Source organism: Ciconia boyciana, chromosome 1, assembly GCF_034638445.1.
Source record: "Ciconia boyciana chromosome 1, ASM3463844v1, whole genome shotgun sequence".
Classification (NCBI taxonomy): domain Eukaryota; kingdom Metazoa; phylum Chordata; class Aves; order Ciconiiformes; family Ciconiidae; genus Ciconia; species Ciconia boyciana.
In genome coordinates this window covers 57,512,432-57,532,105 of record NC_132934.1, presented here as the reverse complement: position 1 = coordinate 57,532,105, position 19,674 = coordinate 57,512,432, and the positions used below count along the sequence as shown (strand labels likewise).

The 19,674-nt window shown below is 46.9% G+C and overlaps 1 protein-coding gene across 1 annotated transcript in view; it reads left to right on the top strand.

Annotated features, from left to right (window-relative positions):
- Window positions 1-19,674, top strand: part of CACNA1I (calcium voltage-gated channel subunit alpha1 I) — a 160,036-nt gene that overhangs the window by 116,973 nt on the left and 23,389 nt on the right. The window contains exons 9-19 of the mRNA XM_072846159.1: window positions 801-1,204; window positions 8,974-9,125; window positions 9,736-9,921; window positions 10,617-10,734; window positions 11,223-11,378; window positions 11,821-11,911; window positions 13,868-14,070; window positions 15,257-15,673; window positions 16,652-16,752; window positions 17,827-17,950; window positions 18,730-18,798. Of these exons, the coding sequence (XP_072702260.1) occupies window positions 801-1,204; window positions 8,974-9,125; window positions 9,736-9,921; window positions 10,617-10,734; window positions 11,223-11,378; window positions 11,821-11,911; window positions 13,868-14,070; window positions 15,257-15,673; window positions 16,652-16,752; window positions 17,827-17,950; window positions 18,730-18,798 (2,021 nt within the window). The remainder of the gene's footprint in view (window positions 1-800; window positions 1,205-8,973; window positions 9,126-9,735; window positions 9,922-10,616; window positions 10,735-11,222; window positions 11,379-11,820; window positions 11,912-13,867; window positions 14,071-15,256; window positions 15,674-16,651; window positions 16,753-17,826; window positions 17,951-18,729; window positions 18,799-19,674) is intronic.

Genomic DNA, 19,674 nt, shown 5'->3' with positions numbered 1-19,674 from the left:
GGCTGAAAAATGACTGTAAAAATGGTTTTATAGAGTTAGTATTAACTGCCTGCCAATGCTTTTCCTAAGTTATGCTCCCATTAACAAGCAAAAAGGTGGATTTTCCTTCAGCTGGTCTTGCATACTCAGTCTTTCATTTTGTTTACTTGCGGGGAGAAAAGTTTCTGCAGGCTTCATGGACTGTGTTAATGAATTAATTGCTTCATTCCCCCAGTGTCCATTTGATCTTCCAGGCCCAACTGGAGGATCAAGGAACACAAACTTAGTTTTGTCACTGAAGTCAGGAGATCTGTTCTGATTCAGAGCACATGGACTATCAGGAGGAAGTGTTCTTGTGCTATCTTTTCTGGCTTCTTGAGATGCTTTGCTAATGTAGCTTCCCTAATTTAGAGAGTTCAGCTCAGCATGCGGGTTCTCGGACCCCACTTGTAGCAGTTCAGGCCAAAAGCAGCCCTTGTGATCTTTTTTCCCTTAGTTCCCACTTAACACAAGCTACTGAGTCTCAAGCTGTGATTCCTGCATCAGACAAAACAGTTCTTCTGATGGATGTGAACCCCCATTGAGTCTAATCACTGGCAGCTGAGCAGTACCATGCCTTTTGGTGACATAGCCAGTCAGTGTAAAGCCCTCAACAGCAATGGCTTTTATTGCTGCCCTTGAGATGATGTGCCAGTGTTTAATCATCCTTACAGCTAGAAAGCCCAGTTACCCTGTCTAAATACCCAAAAGCCAAACAGGTGCCCAGTTTCGATGTCTTTTTCAAAGCTGCCTCCTTTAAGAGTGATCATTTCTCTCCACAGGGCTTTGCCAGCAGCACAACTCTCTTGACTGCCCTCCTCAGGGCTTGGTCCAGCCCATTGCTGTGACAGCAACCTCTGATCCTACCAACTGCCCCCGATGCCATAGCAGGGAGCACGAAGCATCCCGAAGGCTCTCTGTCTTGGATAGTGCTGACTCAGACCAGGAGGATGGAGGAGCCAGTGAAGAGGAGGGAGAGGGCAGCAGAGAGGACCAGGGTGCCTCAACGCTGGAGAAGGAGGAGGACGCGGTGGAAGAAGGTGGACGGCTGAAGCTCTGCAGTGACATGTGGCGAGAAGTGAGGGTCAAGCTTCGAGGGATTGTGGACAGCAAGTACTTCAACCGTGGGATCATGATCGCAATCCTAGTGAACACTATCAGCATGGGCATCGAGCACCATGAGCAGGTAAGGCACCTCAGGGCACAGGGTGGGCAGCGGGGACTGGTGAGTCCTGCTCAGGGTTATTGCCTCACTAAGCAGCTGATGCAACTCGGTGGAGGCAGAGATTGAGCAATTTGGACCCCAGGCCACAGCACAGATGGTCCCAGCATGGCTTTGGAGAAAGCCTGAGGATCTTGCAGGGTCTTTTCTTCCTTATCCCTCCACTTAATCACTTTCACTGTCTCCATGTATTTTCCTCTCACCTCCTTTCAATCCCTCTCTTTTCCTCCTCCCTGCTCACTTTTATCCCTCTGTTTTTCTTTTTTACTCTGTCTTCTCTTTCCATCTGCTTCTCTCTCCTTCACCCTCGTCTCTTCCATCTTCCTCATATCTCTCTCTCATTTCTCTCTTCATTAGCTTACTGAATCCTTAGTCTATTTGGTTAATTTAATGTGCCCTCTGGGGATGTCACAGGCACTTCACCAGCATCTCAATTCAAATCCATCAGCTTGCTAGCCTTTCCAGCTTAATTAAGAGATGCCTGAGCACAGTCTATCTATACAGGAAGGCTAGGAAAGGCACAATCTCCCATGTCCAGTCATTCTGGGGGCTCAGATGGCTTGAGCCTTTCCTTTGCCCTGACAGCAAGAAGTGATAGATAGGTCAGACATAGACAGCAGGTGTGGGCACAGGTTTGACTTTCACGCCAATAGTTTGCAGGCAGCTCTGAGTCAGCAGTGCACTTTATCCTAATGACAGACTTGTGAGATGGAGAAGGATTGTGTGCCCTCATTTTATAGCTGGGAAACAGAGGCTGTGTCTAGTTTGTGATGTGCAGAGCCAGCTTCAGAGGGTGTTAAGCACGCTCATGACCTTGCATCTGCATTGCTGGCTGGTAGCTCTGCTGCACTTTGTGTTAAAGGAATCCAAGCTGTACATCCATGTCTCAGATCTATGCCACCAGTCTGAATGTGACCATGATGCGCTCCACGTGTCTGCCCAGATCACAAAAATAAGAGATCGCTCCACTACTGAGATGCTGACTGCATTGAAGCTTTGGAGCCAAGGTGGAGTCTAGTCCTGAACACAGTCTCAGGCAGCAAAGAGACAGGCAGTGAGTCTGGTTCAAGCAAGGCACTCAGATTTGTCCTGTGCTGTATCAGGATGGAGGTATCTTGAGACCTAGAGTATCTTAAATTCCCTGTTTGAGGCAACACAGTGTCTGAGCCAGTATTTGAAGCCTCAGGTGTCTGGATCCCACCCACGTACCAAGAATTAGACCATTTTTCAAAGCCCAGCTAGTTTGTGATACAAGGATGGGAAACCTTAATTTGATCCCAGAATGCAAAACTGCACTGGATGCTTCAGTACCAGAAAAATACTGGCAGGAGCTCAGAGGAGAGGAGAATGAAGAAGAGGCTGGAGGGGTTGACTCATGAAAATAGATAAAAAAGAGCAATGTATTTATCACGTAGCAGAGAGATGACTAAGGGTTGAAGCCCAGGACAGTGTGAAAACTGCCCACTGATGTTTTAAAGATGTGAGCACCAAGCAGGGAGAGCCATTGTTCATTTTGGTTTATTGGAGACAGCATGAATTAAGAGTTTAGCAGAAGAATATTTGAGCTGGAAGTAGAGAATTCATTCTCATGTTCTGGCTATTGTGTGTGAGGATTTAAGCCCTTCTAGGCCGCCTCTGCTGTGTTTGTACAGCCTGCAACAGAGTGGGATCTGCCTGCAGCCTTGGGGTTTCGAGTAGTAGGTTATTAATGACACATCCTTAAAGTTATGCTATCACTTTTTATCCATAAGTAGCTAGGAAAAGCTTATGACCCTGCATGCTGCTTCTACTAGAAAGAGATGTCAGCCAAATTGATCATAACTGAAAAATGTGGTGCAGCCTGTTTATCTAAAATATGTATACTGAATCCTGTTTCCCTGGCACAGAAGATTTAAAAAAATGATAATATTCAGACCATACCATTAATTCCAGGTCCTTTTCAGTCAGCAGTTAACTCAAAAGCACACAGGCATTTGCACTTCCCTTTGCTCTCTTTCAGTTTTCCTCAAGCCATGCTACCAGTACATCTCAGACTGGAGCTTCATTGCCTCCTTTTCTCTCCTTCGTTTCTCTTCTTTCTGTTGTTTTTCCTCCCAGAAATACAATTTTTCACAGAACAATATCCAGCAAAACCCCTCTGCCCACAGAGATCTGTGATTTGCAGGGTGATGCCATCCTATGACTGAAGTAGCTTCTGTTGCTTCAGCTACTTCATCATATTAATGTCTCCTGGCCCAGAGCTAATGCGTATAGAGACCTCTCGAGCTTTTATTTTTTGGTGCATGGGAGATCACAACCCCAGCCACTCTCTGGGGACATATCTGGCTGGGCAAGAGGATGTGTGAAGGTGTCACAGGTTTGAGTAGTCCTGGGGGCAGCTTATGGGACATCCATCAGCTCCTTTCTGCTCCACTTGTTCACGGACTATACACAGGTGAGCTGGCCTGCTGACCAAAGCACCGACCAACCATCAGGTTAAGGGGTGAGAGAGACTGCAGGAGCCAGGCACAAGGTTCAGGCTCAGAAACACAGGAACGTGGGGGACAGAGCCCATGTGTGAGTCTTGCCTTCGATTCCTGAGCCTTCACCAACAGAAAGGAAAACATGAATTAAAATTATCTGTTTCTTGCAATTCAGGGGTTTAATATTCACAATGTTTTTCTGCCAGCAACCTCAGCAACTCAAACCACTTTACTTGGATCCAAATCACTTTGGAATTTGTCTTTGTTTAGCTTATCCTTCCAGTCCCTTGTCCTGTCCTGTTTGTGTGGCTAAGGCAGCTTCCCATCTCCTCATACATTTCTTGTGAGGGAAATCAACTCATTTTGGGACAAACTGCACTGCTATGAGTCATTTTTAATCCTTAAGCTTATCACAAGTTATCACTTGTAAATAGATAAGTTTATTCAAATCCATCAGTGTGCATTATACCGTGTAATATGCCCAGTATTATGCCTTCTGATATTGCTGGGACATTGCACAAGCCAAAATCCATCATTTCAAGCTTTGTCCTGCTTGAAATAGTTTTTGCAGTTCTTCAGATCTGCTTCTACTTGGAAATGCCTATTTTTAAAATCCAGTGTAGAAAATCAAGATATTAGATGCTTGTGGCTGTCCAGAAGGATCCTTTTAAGAGGCTTACTTTTTTTAATATTCACAGAGGATCTGGTGCTACTCGCTTTTCTCCCTTATTCAGCATGAGGACGAAAGGCTGGTCCCAGCTGAATATCTCAGGCTGCCTTTCTCATATATTTCTTGAATGGCCTGTTGGACTCAAGCTTCTTTGCCATTAGTAGCCAATGAGACAATTGCTGAGTAAATTGGTTTATCTTCTCCAGTATCTACTTACAGTATTCCTTCGTACATCAGATCAATGCTTTATGAGGTCTGTCTGGTGTGGATCAGGAGACGATCCCTTGTTTCCTAACTAGACCAGCCCTGTGGATCAGTACCTTCATATCCTTTAGCTTGTGTGATTTCCCTTTATACCAGCATTTATTGCATCTACAAGTTCATATTTTACAGTTATTGCTTCTCTTTTTACTATTTGCTCCTTGTCAGAAACATTCAGCAAATGTCCAAGCCAGCTCATCGTACTGACATTTAGTAAATGATGGAACAGTCTCCCTGAGGTGGTAGATGAAACCACATTACTTCAGTCTTGTAAAACTAGGATATAACAAAACATCACAAAATCCTGCATTGGTTGTGGGGTGGTGATTAGAGTAAGTAAAAGCTAGTTGGTATGTTGCATGGCTGATTTCTATGACTCTTCTGATTATTATCAAGTGACTTTGAAATGGTGAGTAAAAATGGACAGGCTGGAGAGACCTCTCTATGGAGTATTTCTCTCTCATGTTCTCAGAGGCAGTGATGTGCAGGTACGGTTTGGTAGGGCTGGTCTGCATAGATTACATAAATTACTCTTCAGTTTCTAGACAGTTGCAAATTTACTCCTGGTTAGGAGAAACTTCTCCTGCAGGGGCTTCATGGTGGTCTGCATATTCTTAATCTTTCCTATAGTGCAGGAGTTTCTGGCTGCTGTCAGATAATGGACTAATTACATTTTCAGTCTAATCTGACACAAGAGCTCCAATGTTAGTTAGTAAGAAACTGAAAAGGAGGAAAAAAGCTGAGCCACTGCCCTCTATTGCCCTAGTTCTAGTTTCTGATCACTGGGCAGGAGCTCTGAAGTAGATCTGAATTATACATTTCACTCTCAGTATTTGATCTACATTGTTAAGGATGAAGGGACTTTGTGCCATGAAGATGTGAATTAGGTAGTTTCATGGAATTGGAAAGAGATCCCTATGCAGAGTAGGTGAACCAGTCTGGTTAAAATACTGTCTCTGGGCATGCTTTGCCCCCTGGGGTTTCTCTCCCCTTCAAGCCACCCTCCTCATCCCAATACTCAGCTCCCACAGTTTTGTTCAAGTTTCTCTCCTAGTGCGATGGGTAAACCAGTCTATCCTGGCTTGGCAGTATGAACAGACTTCTTGTGGGGAGATTTCTGGTGTTCCCTGGTTTTGCTTGGACTAAAACAGCCTTGAGTTCAGGCTTTTCCTTGTGGACACTTCAATTTACAGTTTCTAGGTAAAACTGGGTGGCCTGGGAGGAGGAAGCCTTGCTAATGGTTTTGATGAGAAATGCCTGAGAGCTGTCTGTGAGAGCCTGGGGAGCTCTCACAACTGTGAGGTGACACAGCCATTGTGTTGGGGATCCCATGTATCGGTACAAAGAAAAGGAGAAAACCACTTTTTCCCTGTTTGCTTGACCCCTTCCTCAAGTTCACACTTCCCTGGCCAGAGAGAGTCCCCCACACCAGCCGTGTCCCAGCCACCAGCCTTGTCCACTGTCACTCATGGCCACACTGCCCCACGTGCGAGGGCATCCCCACACAGGACACAGCCGCTGGTGCCCCCCACCCTGCAGCTCTGGCTCCCAGCTGATGGCTCTTCGCACTCTGCCAAATTATCTGTATCTCCAGAAACGTCTGCAATGCAGGATCTGCCTTTAGCCAGTGAGTGTGCCTCTCCAGCTGGCTCCTCTCTCTTTTTCTCTTCTTTTTTTCCTGAGTTCATTCCTTTTGTGTTGCTCTTCCTTCCCCAGCCTTTACTTCTTTCCTACTCCATTTTAAAAAATCTCTCCTTCTCTACTTCTTGTGGGTGCCAGTGAGTTTATTTTACCTTTTTTTTTTTAGCTTTGTTTTTTGATTCCTCTTTCGCTACCTTTCTCTCTGCCCATCTCTCTTTCCTTTCCCTGCCTAGTCTTTCCTGCCCCTCTCTCTAGGAAGGATGCTTTGCTGGGGCTGATTGATGGCCCATTAGAAAAAGATTAACAGGTGGAGGCTTGACTAGAGAAACAGATGTCAGGGAGGGAAGGAGAGACAGGGGAACAGGTGACCTTTTCACAAGCAAGATGCAACCATGGCTTTTCAAACATCAGTTGCTCCCTACGACAGCACAAGAGAATGTGTGGACAGCAGAGAGGAGGATAATCCACCATCATAGCCTGTCGCTTTTTTACATTGCTCATTCTCACTGACATAATCATTTGATTCAGGCTGAAATTGGCATCTCTGTTTAGCATATGGACCTCATGTTCCCAGCAAGTGTCATTACTGCCTGGCTCTCCGTGAAGTGATCTTCATCCCTCCCTTCCCCTTCTGCACTTGCTCGTTCTTTCTCTCTCTTCACCCTTATCTCTCCTCCTTTCCCCCTAATTTTCAGGATGGTTTTGTTATTCAAATGTAATTATGGATGGAAATCAAGCTATCTCCCCTTTTTTGATTTTAAAGAAATGGAATATTTCAATAAAAAGCTGCAATGAGGAGTGCAAGAAATTAGCAAAGGGCATGGGAAGCCACAGATGTGAGGAACAGTTTCCAGTCCATTTGCTCACCTGGGAGGATCTGGGCCCCTGGGGGTCCCAGAGCAGGGGTTAAAGCAGCCTCCAGCTTCAGGGGGAGGGTCAGACCCAGAACTGCATTACTCCCTCACTTCACCTTCCACCAGCTGAATAAGTAACAGGCACACCCAACACAAAGGCTGCCCTTCAGAAAAACAGCAATTTTGCAGTCCTCAGGGAGAGACCATGACTCCCCTTCCTAGTGGGAAGGTGGCACACCTTCATCTGGAGCAGGTCCCCACCAGCTGCTGCTTGGGAAGGTGATGGCAGCAGCATGCTACAGCCAGGTGAATTGCCCTAGCAGTCTTGTGCGGTCTGAAGGCCATGGGCTGTCTAGCCTGGCCCCAAGATGCAGCCCATTATACTAGGAGGAAATTTTTCTCTCACTTTGGGAACATTTTGTACCTTGCCGTTGCCGTGGTAGTCTCCCTGGGCTATGTATGTGTGTGTCTGAGTATGTGCAAACATGGGCAGGCTTGTGCATGTGTTGCCCCTCGTGTATCTGACCTTGTTCGAGACCTCAGCCCTTGCTGTTTGGCCTGGTGCAGTCCTAGTCCCTGGGTGAGAGGTCCTTTGAGCAGATGAGTCCATCCCAAATTCAGTGCAGGGAATGCCTCCATTTCACAGGGGATGGCAAGATCCTAGCGTCCCTCATCAATGACATCAGTGCAGCCTCTGTCTCCCTCTGAAGCAACATTTCATCATTCCTGAGGAAACGGTCTAGACCCTTTCCTGACCTTGTCAGAGAAGTTTCCAAGGCTGTGCACACTGAAGAAAAAGTCATTAATTCAGAAAACAAAAGGAGGAGTAATTTAATTTGCTCAGACTTGTTTCACTGATGGAATCATTAAAACACTTTCTCTCATATGCACAAACCCATCGGTCTCTGCTGGAGAAGGCTGTATCATAGGGGCTGAAAGATGTGTCGGAGATTCAACAGAAAAAAATGCCTGAGACAGGGTCAGATTGCCTTTTTTTTCTTTTTTTTTTTCTTTCAACACAGTCATCTTGTGTCATCCCTGGAGGTTTTCACCTTGTGCATCTGCCTTTCTCCTCTTGCTGTCCATTTTTCTCTTTTCCTCACCCTGTCCTGCTCTTCCTGTCCCTTACAGGTAGGTGTTAGCAGTGTGCCCCTCCTTGCTGTTGTCTTATTCATTCAGTCTGATATTCGCTTGGGTAATTATTGAGACCACTCTGAGGAGAGGCATGAGAAAAGACTGCTGGAGCAAGACTGGAAAACTAATGCATACCAAGGATTTGGTGGGGAGCAGGAGAGAGAAAAATGAGGAGGGGAAAAAATAGAGGAGAAAGGGGCAGAGAAGTGTAGTGAGGTTTAGAGGAAGATGGGGAACTGTTTTTCTTATCATTCAAATGTTTTTGGAATTTCAGCAAAAAATTGTGCCAGCTACCTGTGGAAACCTCAGAAGAAGAAATCCTTGAAGAAAGAGGTTGACCACAGATCAGCCACTTTTTCCCTGCTTCAAAAAAATACTCAATTTTTTTGCACAAAGTAAAGCAGCCTTTAGGTGGGGGACCAGGGTATGGAGTGGGATGTGGGAGACACTTTGTCAGCCTTCGCTATGTGAATGGTTGTGGGGCTCCTGACCACCTCTAGTAAAATAATTTTAGGGACATAATCTATGATGAAGGTAGTAAATGTGCAAAGGAATTTGAGTGCAAGTGGCTCTATCCAGCTCCACTCTAATCTCAACTATGGGAGCTTCGCAGCTCCCTACAAAGCATGCCCCCTGGGAATGGTGGCACTTTATTTCCTGTAATTTCAGGGCTCTTTCAGTTCTGACTCTCTGAATTTGCCTTCTCTCCAGCCAGAGGAATTGACCAACATCTTGGAGATCAGCAACGTTGTCTTTACAAGCATGTTTGCCCTGGAGATGATCCTGAAACTTGCTGCTTTTGGTCTCTTTGATTACCTCCGCAACCCCTACAACATCTTTGACAGTATCATCGTCATCATCAGGTGACAAGGGCCTTGGGGATCAACTGAAATACACATAGAGAGCTTGCAAGTTTTCATGTGCCTTTTCAAAAAGGATTTAGCAGCTATACTAGGAGGAGCTGAGCTGATGCACAAGGCCAAGGATTGGGAGACCAAGATGTCTTTTCCCAACACTTGGTGACCCTAGGCAAGCTGCATAGCATTTCTGCTCCTCAGTTCTCTCCTCTGTAGAATGGAGGCAATTGCAATTGCCTTCTAAGTCCACAACAAATATTAGCTGTGAAATATTTTAAAAATGCACAAATTAAGAATGCTACAAAGGTTTGATGTGTGATAGAAGAACTTGTCTTGCTGGAATTTAATGCTGCAATCCTTTTCTCATTCCTGCAACATGCAGTGCCATGTTCATGTTCTTAAGGGAGAAATGCAGCTTTCCACACATAAGTATAAGCCTATAGTATATACTTCTAATTATATCTTGCTCAAACAGATTTTCTCTCTGACCGCTTTATACTTGCTGCCAATGCAGAGGTGAAAACTTGGATTAGCATTGTTATTCCTCTCTCTCTTCTGTTTGTTCACTTGTCTTTCATTTTGTCCCTCATACTCCCTATGCCTCTCTGGGCCATAGTATCTGGGAGATCATTGGCCAGTCGGACGGCGGCCTTTCTGTACTGAGGACTTTCCGTCTCCTGCGGGTGCTGAAGCTGGTGCGTTTCATGCCCGCTCTGCGCCGCCAGCTAGTGGTGCTGATGAAGACTATGGACAATGTAGCCACCTTCTGTATGCTCCTCATGCTCTTCATCTTTATATTCAGGTGAGGAGGCAGTTAGTTGCCTCACAGTGTTTTGGAGAGGCACTGCATGGCTCATGTGGACAACAACTTCAGAGCATGATTGCATGACTCGTCTTGCCCATTGCTCTAGGTTCAGGCAGCACTGAAAAACATTTATTTGTTCATAAGGGCTGAGGTTACTGCTGCCCTAAATTGGGTTCAGCAGCTGACGATTTGGCCTGGACGGTGTGGAGAAATACTGCCACCAAATGCGCATGTTGAACATAATGTCCCATTGCAAGATAGGTGAAGTCTCTTGGTAATCAACATCAGCTGCAGGAACAGTTCAGTCTGGAGGCTGATTCTGGCAGAAGGGCCTCAGGAAGCAACCAAGAAAGTCTGTCAGTGCATCCCATGGATGCAGTGGTAGGGAGATGAAGAAAGATGAGAGCAAACAAGAATGATGGAGAGAGCAGATCTGAAGGACAGGTTGGAGGGAATACACGAGCTCTGAGGCAGTATAGATGGAAAGCAAGGTTTTTTGGTGAGCCATAGGGGTGCAGTACACAGCTCCTTCTTCACCGTTAGGTCCCAGTGGTCTGGCTGTGTTGTTCTACCCCTCGGTCCTTTGGGTATTACATTAGATTGTCGGGAGGAAAAGAGAATGACTCTGATGAGCTCATTGTGGTGGCAGAGATATTTATATTTGACACCATCTCCACTTCTTGTCCCAACAGCATCCTAGGAATGCACATCTTTGGTTGCAAGTTCAGCCTCAGGACAGACACAGGAGATACAGTTCCTGACCGGAAGAATTTTGACTCCCTGCTGTGGGCCATCGTCACCGTCTTCCAGGTGAGCCCACTTTCCTCTCTACGGGTGGGCCAGGGCAAAGTGAAGAGGATCAGGAGGTGCTTTTTCTCATTGCGGAGCATTGCACTCGCTCGACAGCACAAAAGGCCGCACAAAAGGCTCCGGCATGTGATGTTTGGAGGAATAACAATTGTGTGTTGTAACCAAACGACTGGTATATCTCTCAGATAGGGGCACTCCTTCCTTCCTGGGAGACAGTTTGCAAAGGTCACTCCTGTTGTGGCAACTCCCATGTTTAACACCGTCACCTCAGCACATGACTGCCCTCATGGTTGCTCTTGTTTCTTCTTGCTCAGCTAACGTTATTGGGGCAGTACCACAGCTAGACAGTGACAGTGGGCAGTGGGTGTGTGGTTATGGGGAAGTTGAGGCCTGATGTGGTCCTGATGTGTATCCTTTCACTGTCGTTTTCTGAGAATCCCTTTCATGTTCTTCCTTCATGTTTATGTGGCCTCTGCTCCTGGTTGCAGATCCTAACCCAGGAGGACTGGAATGTTGTGCTCTATAATGGCATGGCCTCCACCTCGCCATGGGCATCCCTTTACTTTGTGGCTCTCATGACATTTGGCAATTACGTGCTCTTCAATCTGCTGGTGGCCATTCTTGTGGAGGGGTTCCAGGCTGAGGTGAGTTGCCACCAAGGCCTCATCAGGGGAGGAATAGAGGTGCTAAAAAGGGGACCTTTGAGACAGTTTGAGGGTACTGGGGTGGAGGACGCCCAAAGTATCACATCTCTGTCATTTCCCTTGTTAAGTTCAGAGTGGGCTTCATTAAAAAAAAAAAGATGACAGTGTTAATCCTTGCAAGGAAAGAGACAAGCCCTCTGGAAGGGAGGTCACAAATTTCCATCCTGTGCAACAGACCCTACCCTACTAGAGTGAGTCCTTTGCCCCTCCAAAAGCAAGAACACAGTATGTCAGCCATCCCAGGTCACATGAGACTCTTTCCAGTGATCACACTGATGCCTGGCTGCCAAGGAGGATTTTACAGTTGTTCCAGCAATGAAAGACAAGAACAAATGGTCTTTTCTGTTTATGAGTTCCCAACTTCTAAATTTGTGTGTTCCAGGGTGATGCCAACCGGTCATACTCAGATGAAGATCAGAGTTCATCAAACATGGAGGAGTTAGATCAGTTCCAAGAGGTCCAGGAAGGCTCAGGTACAATAGCTCAAACAGCCTCATTTGATTATCTCCCGTTCCTGTTCAGTGAGAAATCTGAAAGCAGATTCTGCAGAAAATTCACTCCCATCTCCAAGAACTTACTGGTTTTCATTTTGAACTTTATGCTAGTTTGTGGTGTTATCTGTGGAAAAACAGAGCCGTGTTGGCATCCTGAGGAATGTGATACCTAAGGGGAGCAGTTCTTGAATGACTTACAGAATGGCAGCTAGGAGTGAGAAGTGAGACTGTCTCTGCTTAGCTTCAGGGGCACCATTTCAGGAACACTGTGTCAAATCTGGGACCCACATTTGGATAGGGGATACCAACACATTAAAAAGGACTCGGACAAATCTGGAAGTCTTGCCTCATAGCGAGAGGCTAATGAAGCTTAGAGAAACCAGAGAGGTGACTTGATCACACACTCTGTAAGTGCCAACCATAGGGAGAGATTTCTGATGGTAGATGGCTCTTTAATTGAGCAGAAAAAAGCATAATGAGATTGTAAATGTTGGAAGCCGAAGAAAGACAAATTCAAACTGAAAAAAGCCACATATTTTTAAGGAAAGATAATTAACTGTTGGAACAGTCTGCCTACAAACTGCTGGGTAAGGTCTCCACCCCTCGAAGTCTTTCCTTGAAGACTGCAAGTCTTTCTACAAGAGGTATTATACTTCAGACAGGACTTGGTGGCAGGGAGCAGCAAGAGTACCTTGCTCCACAATGGATGGTGAGCCAGGAGCTGAGCGGGAGGGACAGCCAGGCAGGAGGGCAGGGACCACACCGACAAAGGCACAGTACTTGCACAAGGTGAGCAGAGCAGGTCCGCTGACAGTAGCCAGGGTCAGCCAATGGTTCAATGATTGCCAGGCAAGTCCACAGTGGTGAGGCAGGTCTGAAGTCAAGCCAAGAAGTTCAGTCAGCGAGACAAGATCAGGATCAGCAAGGTGCAAGGACAGGCACAAGCATACTCACAGCATAACCCAGACAAGCACCACAGGCACAGGTCTGAGCTTAAATACAGCTCCCACAGCAAGGAGCAGTGGCTCCAGTATTGGTTTGACACAGCTCTTTCCTGCAATTTAGATGTTTTCACAGCAGTCTGATCCTGGGTTACGTGGCTGCACCATATCAGAGCTTACCTTGAATGTAGGCAGCCAAATCCCTAGGAGGACAGATAGGAAAGAAGTTACAGAGCCTGTTGGTGCACTCATGGCTGTGATGCTGTGTGCAGGCAGTGTGACCTTCATTATGCAATAGGTCAAACAAAAATGATTGTTCCAGTCCTTTCAGGCATTAAAATCCAGTACCCCATCCTCTCCATCCATCTCGACAAATGCTGATGGTCGTCCATAGTACCTAACATACCCCTCGAAGGTGTCCTGGATCTTCGAGGTCAATGATCAGTCATTCAAAGAGGCCCAGTGTAGTAGGATAGACTGGGATGAAGAGTACGATTGCAAGAATTTAAAGGTGACCCCAATACATGGATGGCTGCGGGTCTCCCCACATCTTAGTCTCTTCCTCAGTGTGTCAGCCTAATTGCTTTAAATAGCCAGTCTGACAGTCGGTGGTATTTGTTCAGACCTGAAGATGCAGGTTTCTGTTCTTGGCATGCAGAAGCACACTCTCCTCCCCTTGCTGCCGGTGTTTGGCTTCTTGTTCTGCCTGTCAGCCTGTGTCTGCCTGACCGGCACTCTGCTTGTCTGTCGTCAAGGAGAGCTGCTGTCAATTTTGGGGACTGAGGAGAATACTTCAAAGCCGTCCCAGCTTGCACTGCTTTTGCCACCACACCCTAAATCAGAAGGAATCGATGTTGATTGATGCTAAACAGCTAATATTGTGTTAGCTGCTGCTAACATGCTAAACAGCGTAGACATCGAAACAGTCACTGAATAGTGAGGAACCCACCTTCTTCCTTTCTCTTTCTTCTTCTTTCTGCATCTTTCCACCCAGATCCCAAGCTCTGTGCAATTCCTGTGACACCTAATGGACACTTGGACCCATCGTTGCCCTCTTCCAACCCACCAGTGGCTGCTGGGGCGGTCACCAACTCTTCACGCAACTCCCTGCAGCCTGACCAGATCCGTGTTGCTGTTGGCTCCCGGAAGAGCAGTGTGATGTCCCTGGGGAGAATGACCTATGACCAGCGGTCCTTGGTGAGTGAGTGAGTAGAAATGTGTGTTATACCCTCCTTTTGAAGTCCAGGCACTTTGTTGTCTTTCTGCCATCATCTGGGGATTGCTGTGGAGGATTGCACTGCTGCTGTAGACTTCTAACACAAGTACATTGCCTGTCTTTAGGAAGCCAGGTCAGTTCACATTATTTATCTAAATTTCCAGATTATTGACATCTATTTCCAGGTTATTGATCTATATTCCATTGAACGTGGGATTCAGCTTTTTTATATTCTTCTGGTGGGAGAGGGGGAACACCGAGAAGACAGAGTCTCCCACTTAGAGTGAAACACATTTTGTCCTCTTGCCCTTTCCTTGTTTTCCTAGAGCACAGGACACAAAATGATGCCCTGAGTGAGTTAAGAGCATAGGAATATCTGGGTGATGCCAGAACTGCCAAGTCCCATAACAGATGGGTTTCTGGAAGCTTTTGTAACAATGAAGAGAGAAATCTTAATTTGGAGCTCCCCATAGCAGGTCCTGCTGCCCCTTAGCACTTCCCCAAGCACTGCTGGATGTCCAGCCAATGCATCTCAGACGTGTCCACCTTGTAACATCAGCTTCTGGGCTTTCTACCCACTGACACACACAGCTTTGGGGGGGTGCATCAGTACTCAAAGGGTGCATGCCCCTGTTATTTCTAAACAGAGAGAGCTGGCAGCCATGTACTACATAAGTTGCTGATGTGGTTGGACTAGACTGTAACCAACAAGCCTGTTTCTCTCATTTCTTCCTTTTACTAAGACTGTACTCAAAGACAGTGTGTCAGATTATCCATCACCCTGTAGCTTGTGTTATCCTTTACACCAGGGCAGCGTAAAAAGCTGCCAATCAGATTTTTTGAGAGCTTTATTCTTGCTCTGTGCTGGTGTAAGTAACAACATCAGGCACCTGGCCTTTGCTTTATTATTTACCTTCCCTGTAAGTGCTTTTGCACACAGATGGTGCTATAAAGTAATCACAGCCAACACCACTGCTCACTCATTATCAATTTATTGTCAGATTTACAGAGACTGCTGCTAAATTCCCACCATGCAACTTCCTCAATGGCTGAAAAATGGTAACCTCCTGGCTTAGGGCCCCAGGGAGAAGTCTGTGATCTGAAATAGGATTGCATGCTCCCTCCTTGTGCCCAGAGTCACTGAGTCCCCGTCCTGCTCTCTTACAGTCCAGCTCCCGCAGTTCCCACTACGGTGCCTGGGGCCGCAGCGGGGCCTGGGGGAGCCGTCGCTCCAGCTGGAACAGCCTGGCCCGGGGACACAGCCTGAAGCACAAACCTCCCTCTGCCGAGCACGAGTCCCTCCTGTCTGGGGAAAGGCACAGGGCGGCAGATGGGGAGCCAGACAGGACGGGAAGGGTGTTTCATCACCGCCGGACGCTCTCCCTGGACAACAAAGGCTCCTGTGACCTTCTGGAGTTGGCCTTGGTCCCATCCAGCCACAGAGTGACCCGTAAGCTGGGAGCAGCGTCTGGGGCCAGCGAGCATCAAGACTGCAATGGCAAAATGCCCAGTATTGCCAAGGAGATCTTCCCAAAGATGAACAACCGCAAGGAACAGGGAGAGGATGATGAAGAGATAGATTATGTGAGTACTTGGTGGAGGGAACCTGGGGTTACACCGTATTGCTGTGGGAAACCCCAAATCCATCCTCAAGTTTCTGTCTCCCTGCCATGTGGATGGGAGAGCTTGCAAAGGTGCTTTAAGTACAGCTGGAGGACAACATTGAATGCAGATGGGACCTTCTAGGCCCAGACAAGCTCAAACCACATTGTCAGGCTGGCTGCAAGGCAGTCGTACAGCTGGATGGTGGGAGGAAGGCAGATGTAAGGCATGTGCATGGTTATCTGGGGCTGTTACTTCAGAGCAGTGCAGCCAGTGATTTCTACAGGCTAGGAAAGGTCAGGCTGTGTTAGCAGTGAGAGCTTTGCATGGGGAGCATCAGCAGATCAGAGCAGGAAGCACAGGCACAAGAGACAAGGCAAGTGAGTTTTGTGGTGCCAGCCTGGGAGACCGCAATGCCCAGTCTGTGAGCAGATCAAAGGGTGGAAAAAATGGAAGGAGGGTCAGTAGAAATTTGAACAGATGTATGTGCTGTATGAAATTAAATCACCTCCAAGCCCAAGTGCCAACAGAAGGCCTTCCTGTCTTGGCCTCTCATTTAGCTGAGGTAGCAAGGAAACACTGTCCTCAGGTAACAGAGCCACTCCAACAGCTCTGAGAAGGCATAATGGACAACATCCTGCTCTAGAAAGGACAACAGCAGTTTTATTTGTAATGATTTGGGGAGGAAACCAGATGCCAAGAGGTAAACAGGCCCTGGCAAAGCAGCTCCTACCTCCTTTTCAGTGGTTTGTTGCTCTTTGAGTCCATTTCTTCATTCAGGGGCTTAAAGAAAGGCAGGTAGAGCACCTGGGGACTCAGGGGTCAGATGGGGGACTTTGGGGACTTTGGGGGGACTGGGGGACACCTGGGGACTTTGGGGTCAGATGCAAAAGGAAGAGTGCCTCTGTCAGGCAAGTGGGAAGGTAACCAGTGGCACTTGCTTCTGCTGCATCCCTCCAGAGCCTGTGCTTTCGCATCCGGAAGATGATGGAAGTCTATAAGCCAGACTGGTGTGAGTCACGGGAAGACTGGTCCATATATCTCTTCTCTCCACAAAACAGGTTTGTGCAGTTTTTGCCATGAGAGGGTTGAGAAGATGGGGTGGATTCTGTTGCCAGATTCTGCTGGACACATACCCTGAGCTGCATGTTAGGTTGCAACTTTAAACTTACCAGCTGGGAATGTGTTTTGTCTTCTCCATCGCCCCTTCTACGGCCAAACAACACTTCTCTTCCTTGATCCTGGAGATGAAAGGAAGGATGAGAATCCTAAATAGCTATTGTGATTTTCCCTCCCTTTGGAGCATCCCATTTTTCTTTTGTGTAATCATAAATATTTATAGCAAAGCAATGCAGGGAATACTAACATTAACCCAAAAAGGAGAAGGAATGTATTATTAACGACTCCATAATACTGATATTTCCTCCCCTGGTACCAGAACAGTCTCTCCATTTCATTTTCAGTCCCAGAACCCTCTTATCAGCAGTCATATCACACCTTTTAGGGCAAGGTTAGAATTCTTCTTGCCCGAAAAAAGGAAATTTGGGATAAATTCTTCCTGCTAAAGGGGTCTTCCCACCAGGAGAAAATGTCCATGTACTCCTGCCAACAGTATTCTCACCCATGTGCATCGCTCCTTGAAAAGAAGGGAGTTTCATTATGGGTCATGAGGGAGAGCTCTTTGCTCTGTGTGACACCTATTCTAATGGGTACAGTGTCTTTCAGAGCAGATAGAAGTGTGGTCCCCATGACAGCCAACCTACCTGCCTCTCCTCAGCTTTCAGCGTGTGGCCTCTTTGCCCTGGGATGATACAAAGTGTGAGTTTGGGAGGAAAACTGAAACTCAGCCTCTTCTCTACAGGGCAAGAGAGGAGCACAGAGCCATAGCAGTTAGAAAACCACTCTGGCACTGGGGCAATGGGTTCAGCTCCTTGCTCTGCCCTTGCTCTGCTCCAGGCTCCCTGTGTGGCTGTGGGACACTCTGGGATATTGCCATGGCAAGGGACATCAGTATCAGTGATAAAAAAGCTGCTACGTCAGAGCTCAGTTTTGGCCAGAGCTCTCAATTCTCTATCCTCATAGCTCCTAATCTTGCTCTGCCCAAGGCACAGGTGCCTACTGGAACTCTCTTGCAGGTTTCGCCTCCTCTGCCAAACCATCATTGCTCACAAGCTCTTCGACTATGTTGTGCTGGCCTTCATCTTCCTGAACTGCATCACCATTGCCCTGGAGAGACCACAGATTGAACACAGGAGCACGGTGAGCACCATTTCCTCCAACCTGCTTTTTAGCATAACCTCTGACAGAGGTTCGTAAATGTTCCTGGCACTGGTATGACCTCTGGAGGAACATCAGCATTAAACACCAGCTCCCACTCATCTATTCAAGTGCCCAAGTATTAGTAATTCACATAGTGTATGCTTCCCCTGCAGGGTCTTATAATGGGGCAACCCACTTTATAATACAGTAATCCTAGTTCCCTCCCTCTTGGAGAGTAAGAGTCCCCCAGGCACCTGCAGTTAAGAGATGACTGGCAAAAGAGACAGGGACTGGGAACTAAAAGATAGAAGTAACTTCCATTCTGTAGGAAAGGCATGTCATCATTCATGTATGCTGCTTTTGAGCTACCTTGGAGATGGCTCAAGCTTGGAAAGTGAAATGGCTTTTTCTGCATGTCTGCCTTAGCTATCCCCCAGACTCTACTGCACTTACACACAATCCAGTTGTTGGTGCTCAGCAGCCCTATGGGAAGGAGTCCCAGGTCGGTGCAGCATGTCACGACTGAACAGCACTGGCAGAAACAGGGCAGAGGGCGTCTTGAAACCAGATTTGCAGGATATGTTGCAAATCCCATCCACTGTGCTCTTGCAGAGTTGCGTAGGATCCTGTCCCAGCTGTGGCACAGGGCTGAGCCAAGGTGTGTGAGCTAAAAGCTGCCCAGCACTGACCTTTGCCAAAGGCACCTCTCTTATTTCCCCAACTTTAAGATCAAGAAGAATTCAAGATATATTTAAGGCCTTTTTCTGTTTTTTTTCTAGGAGAGAATCTTTCTCACTGTGTCCAACTACATTTTCACAGCAATTTTTGTAGCTGAGATGACACTGAAGGTAAGTTACTGTGGAGATGAACAGCTCAGAGCCTTTTCCCAGTGTCAGGAACAACATGGTTCATGTTTGCTCAGCACCCTTCTAAAACCTCTCCATCTTTTCAGTGTGCCAGTCCTTCCCCCTACCTTGGTAAAGGCAGATACTGCCTGGGGTTGAGTCCCCTCTTGTCAGGCATGGAGGGGATGTTTATCCTAGGCTTTAAATCCAAAGGGATCTTAGTATCTGGGAGGAATAGCTGGCCTCCAGGTATGGATTTTGTAATAATGTCAAATGTCCATTCCCTTCCTCCTGGAGCAAGAATGGGGGAAATACCAACAATATCAATAATATGCTCTTAGTTGAGATAATTATTTAATAGGTGTCTAAGTACTTTACAACAATAAGGAAATCTTGTTATTCCCCTCTTGTGATTGGGAAAGAGTCCTAAAACTGGGTAAAGAAGGTCTCAAAATGGGGTGCCTGAACTTAAGCCCCCTAAAATTCATACCTAAGTTATGGCCATGATTTGCAGGGTCTTCAGCTCTCCCCAAGGCCAGAAATGTCTGTAGCACCTGCTGGTGTTGAGAACTGCTGAGAATTGAACCACGCCCTTAGGAGCCAAAGCATGGGTTTTGGTGCCCAATTTTACCTCCCAGGTATTCTCTGGACTGGGAGACTTGCCCCAGGTCTGTGGTATGGCAGGGAAAGGTTTCCTGCGTGTTCCCTACAGTGTCCTGTTGCTCAGGGAGGCAGAGGAAAGGTGAGAAGACACCATGGCCCTGTTATTTCTGGAGTTATGTGCCACCACTTTCCCCAAAGACATTTTCCTTCATAGCCTTCCAGGTGAAATGAAAAGATGATGAGATGACACTTCAGTGTCATGTGGAGTTGATAACT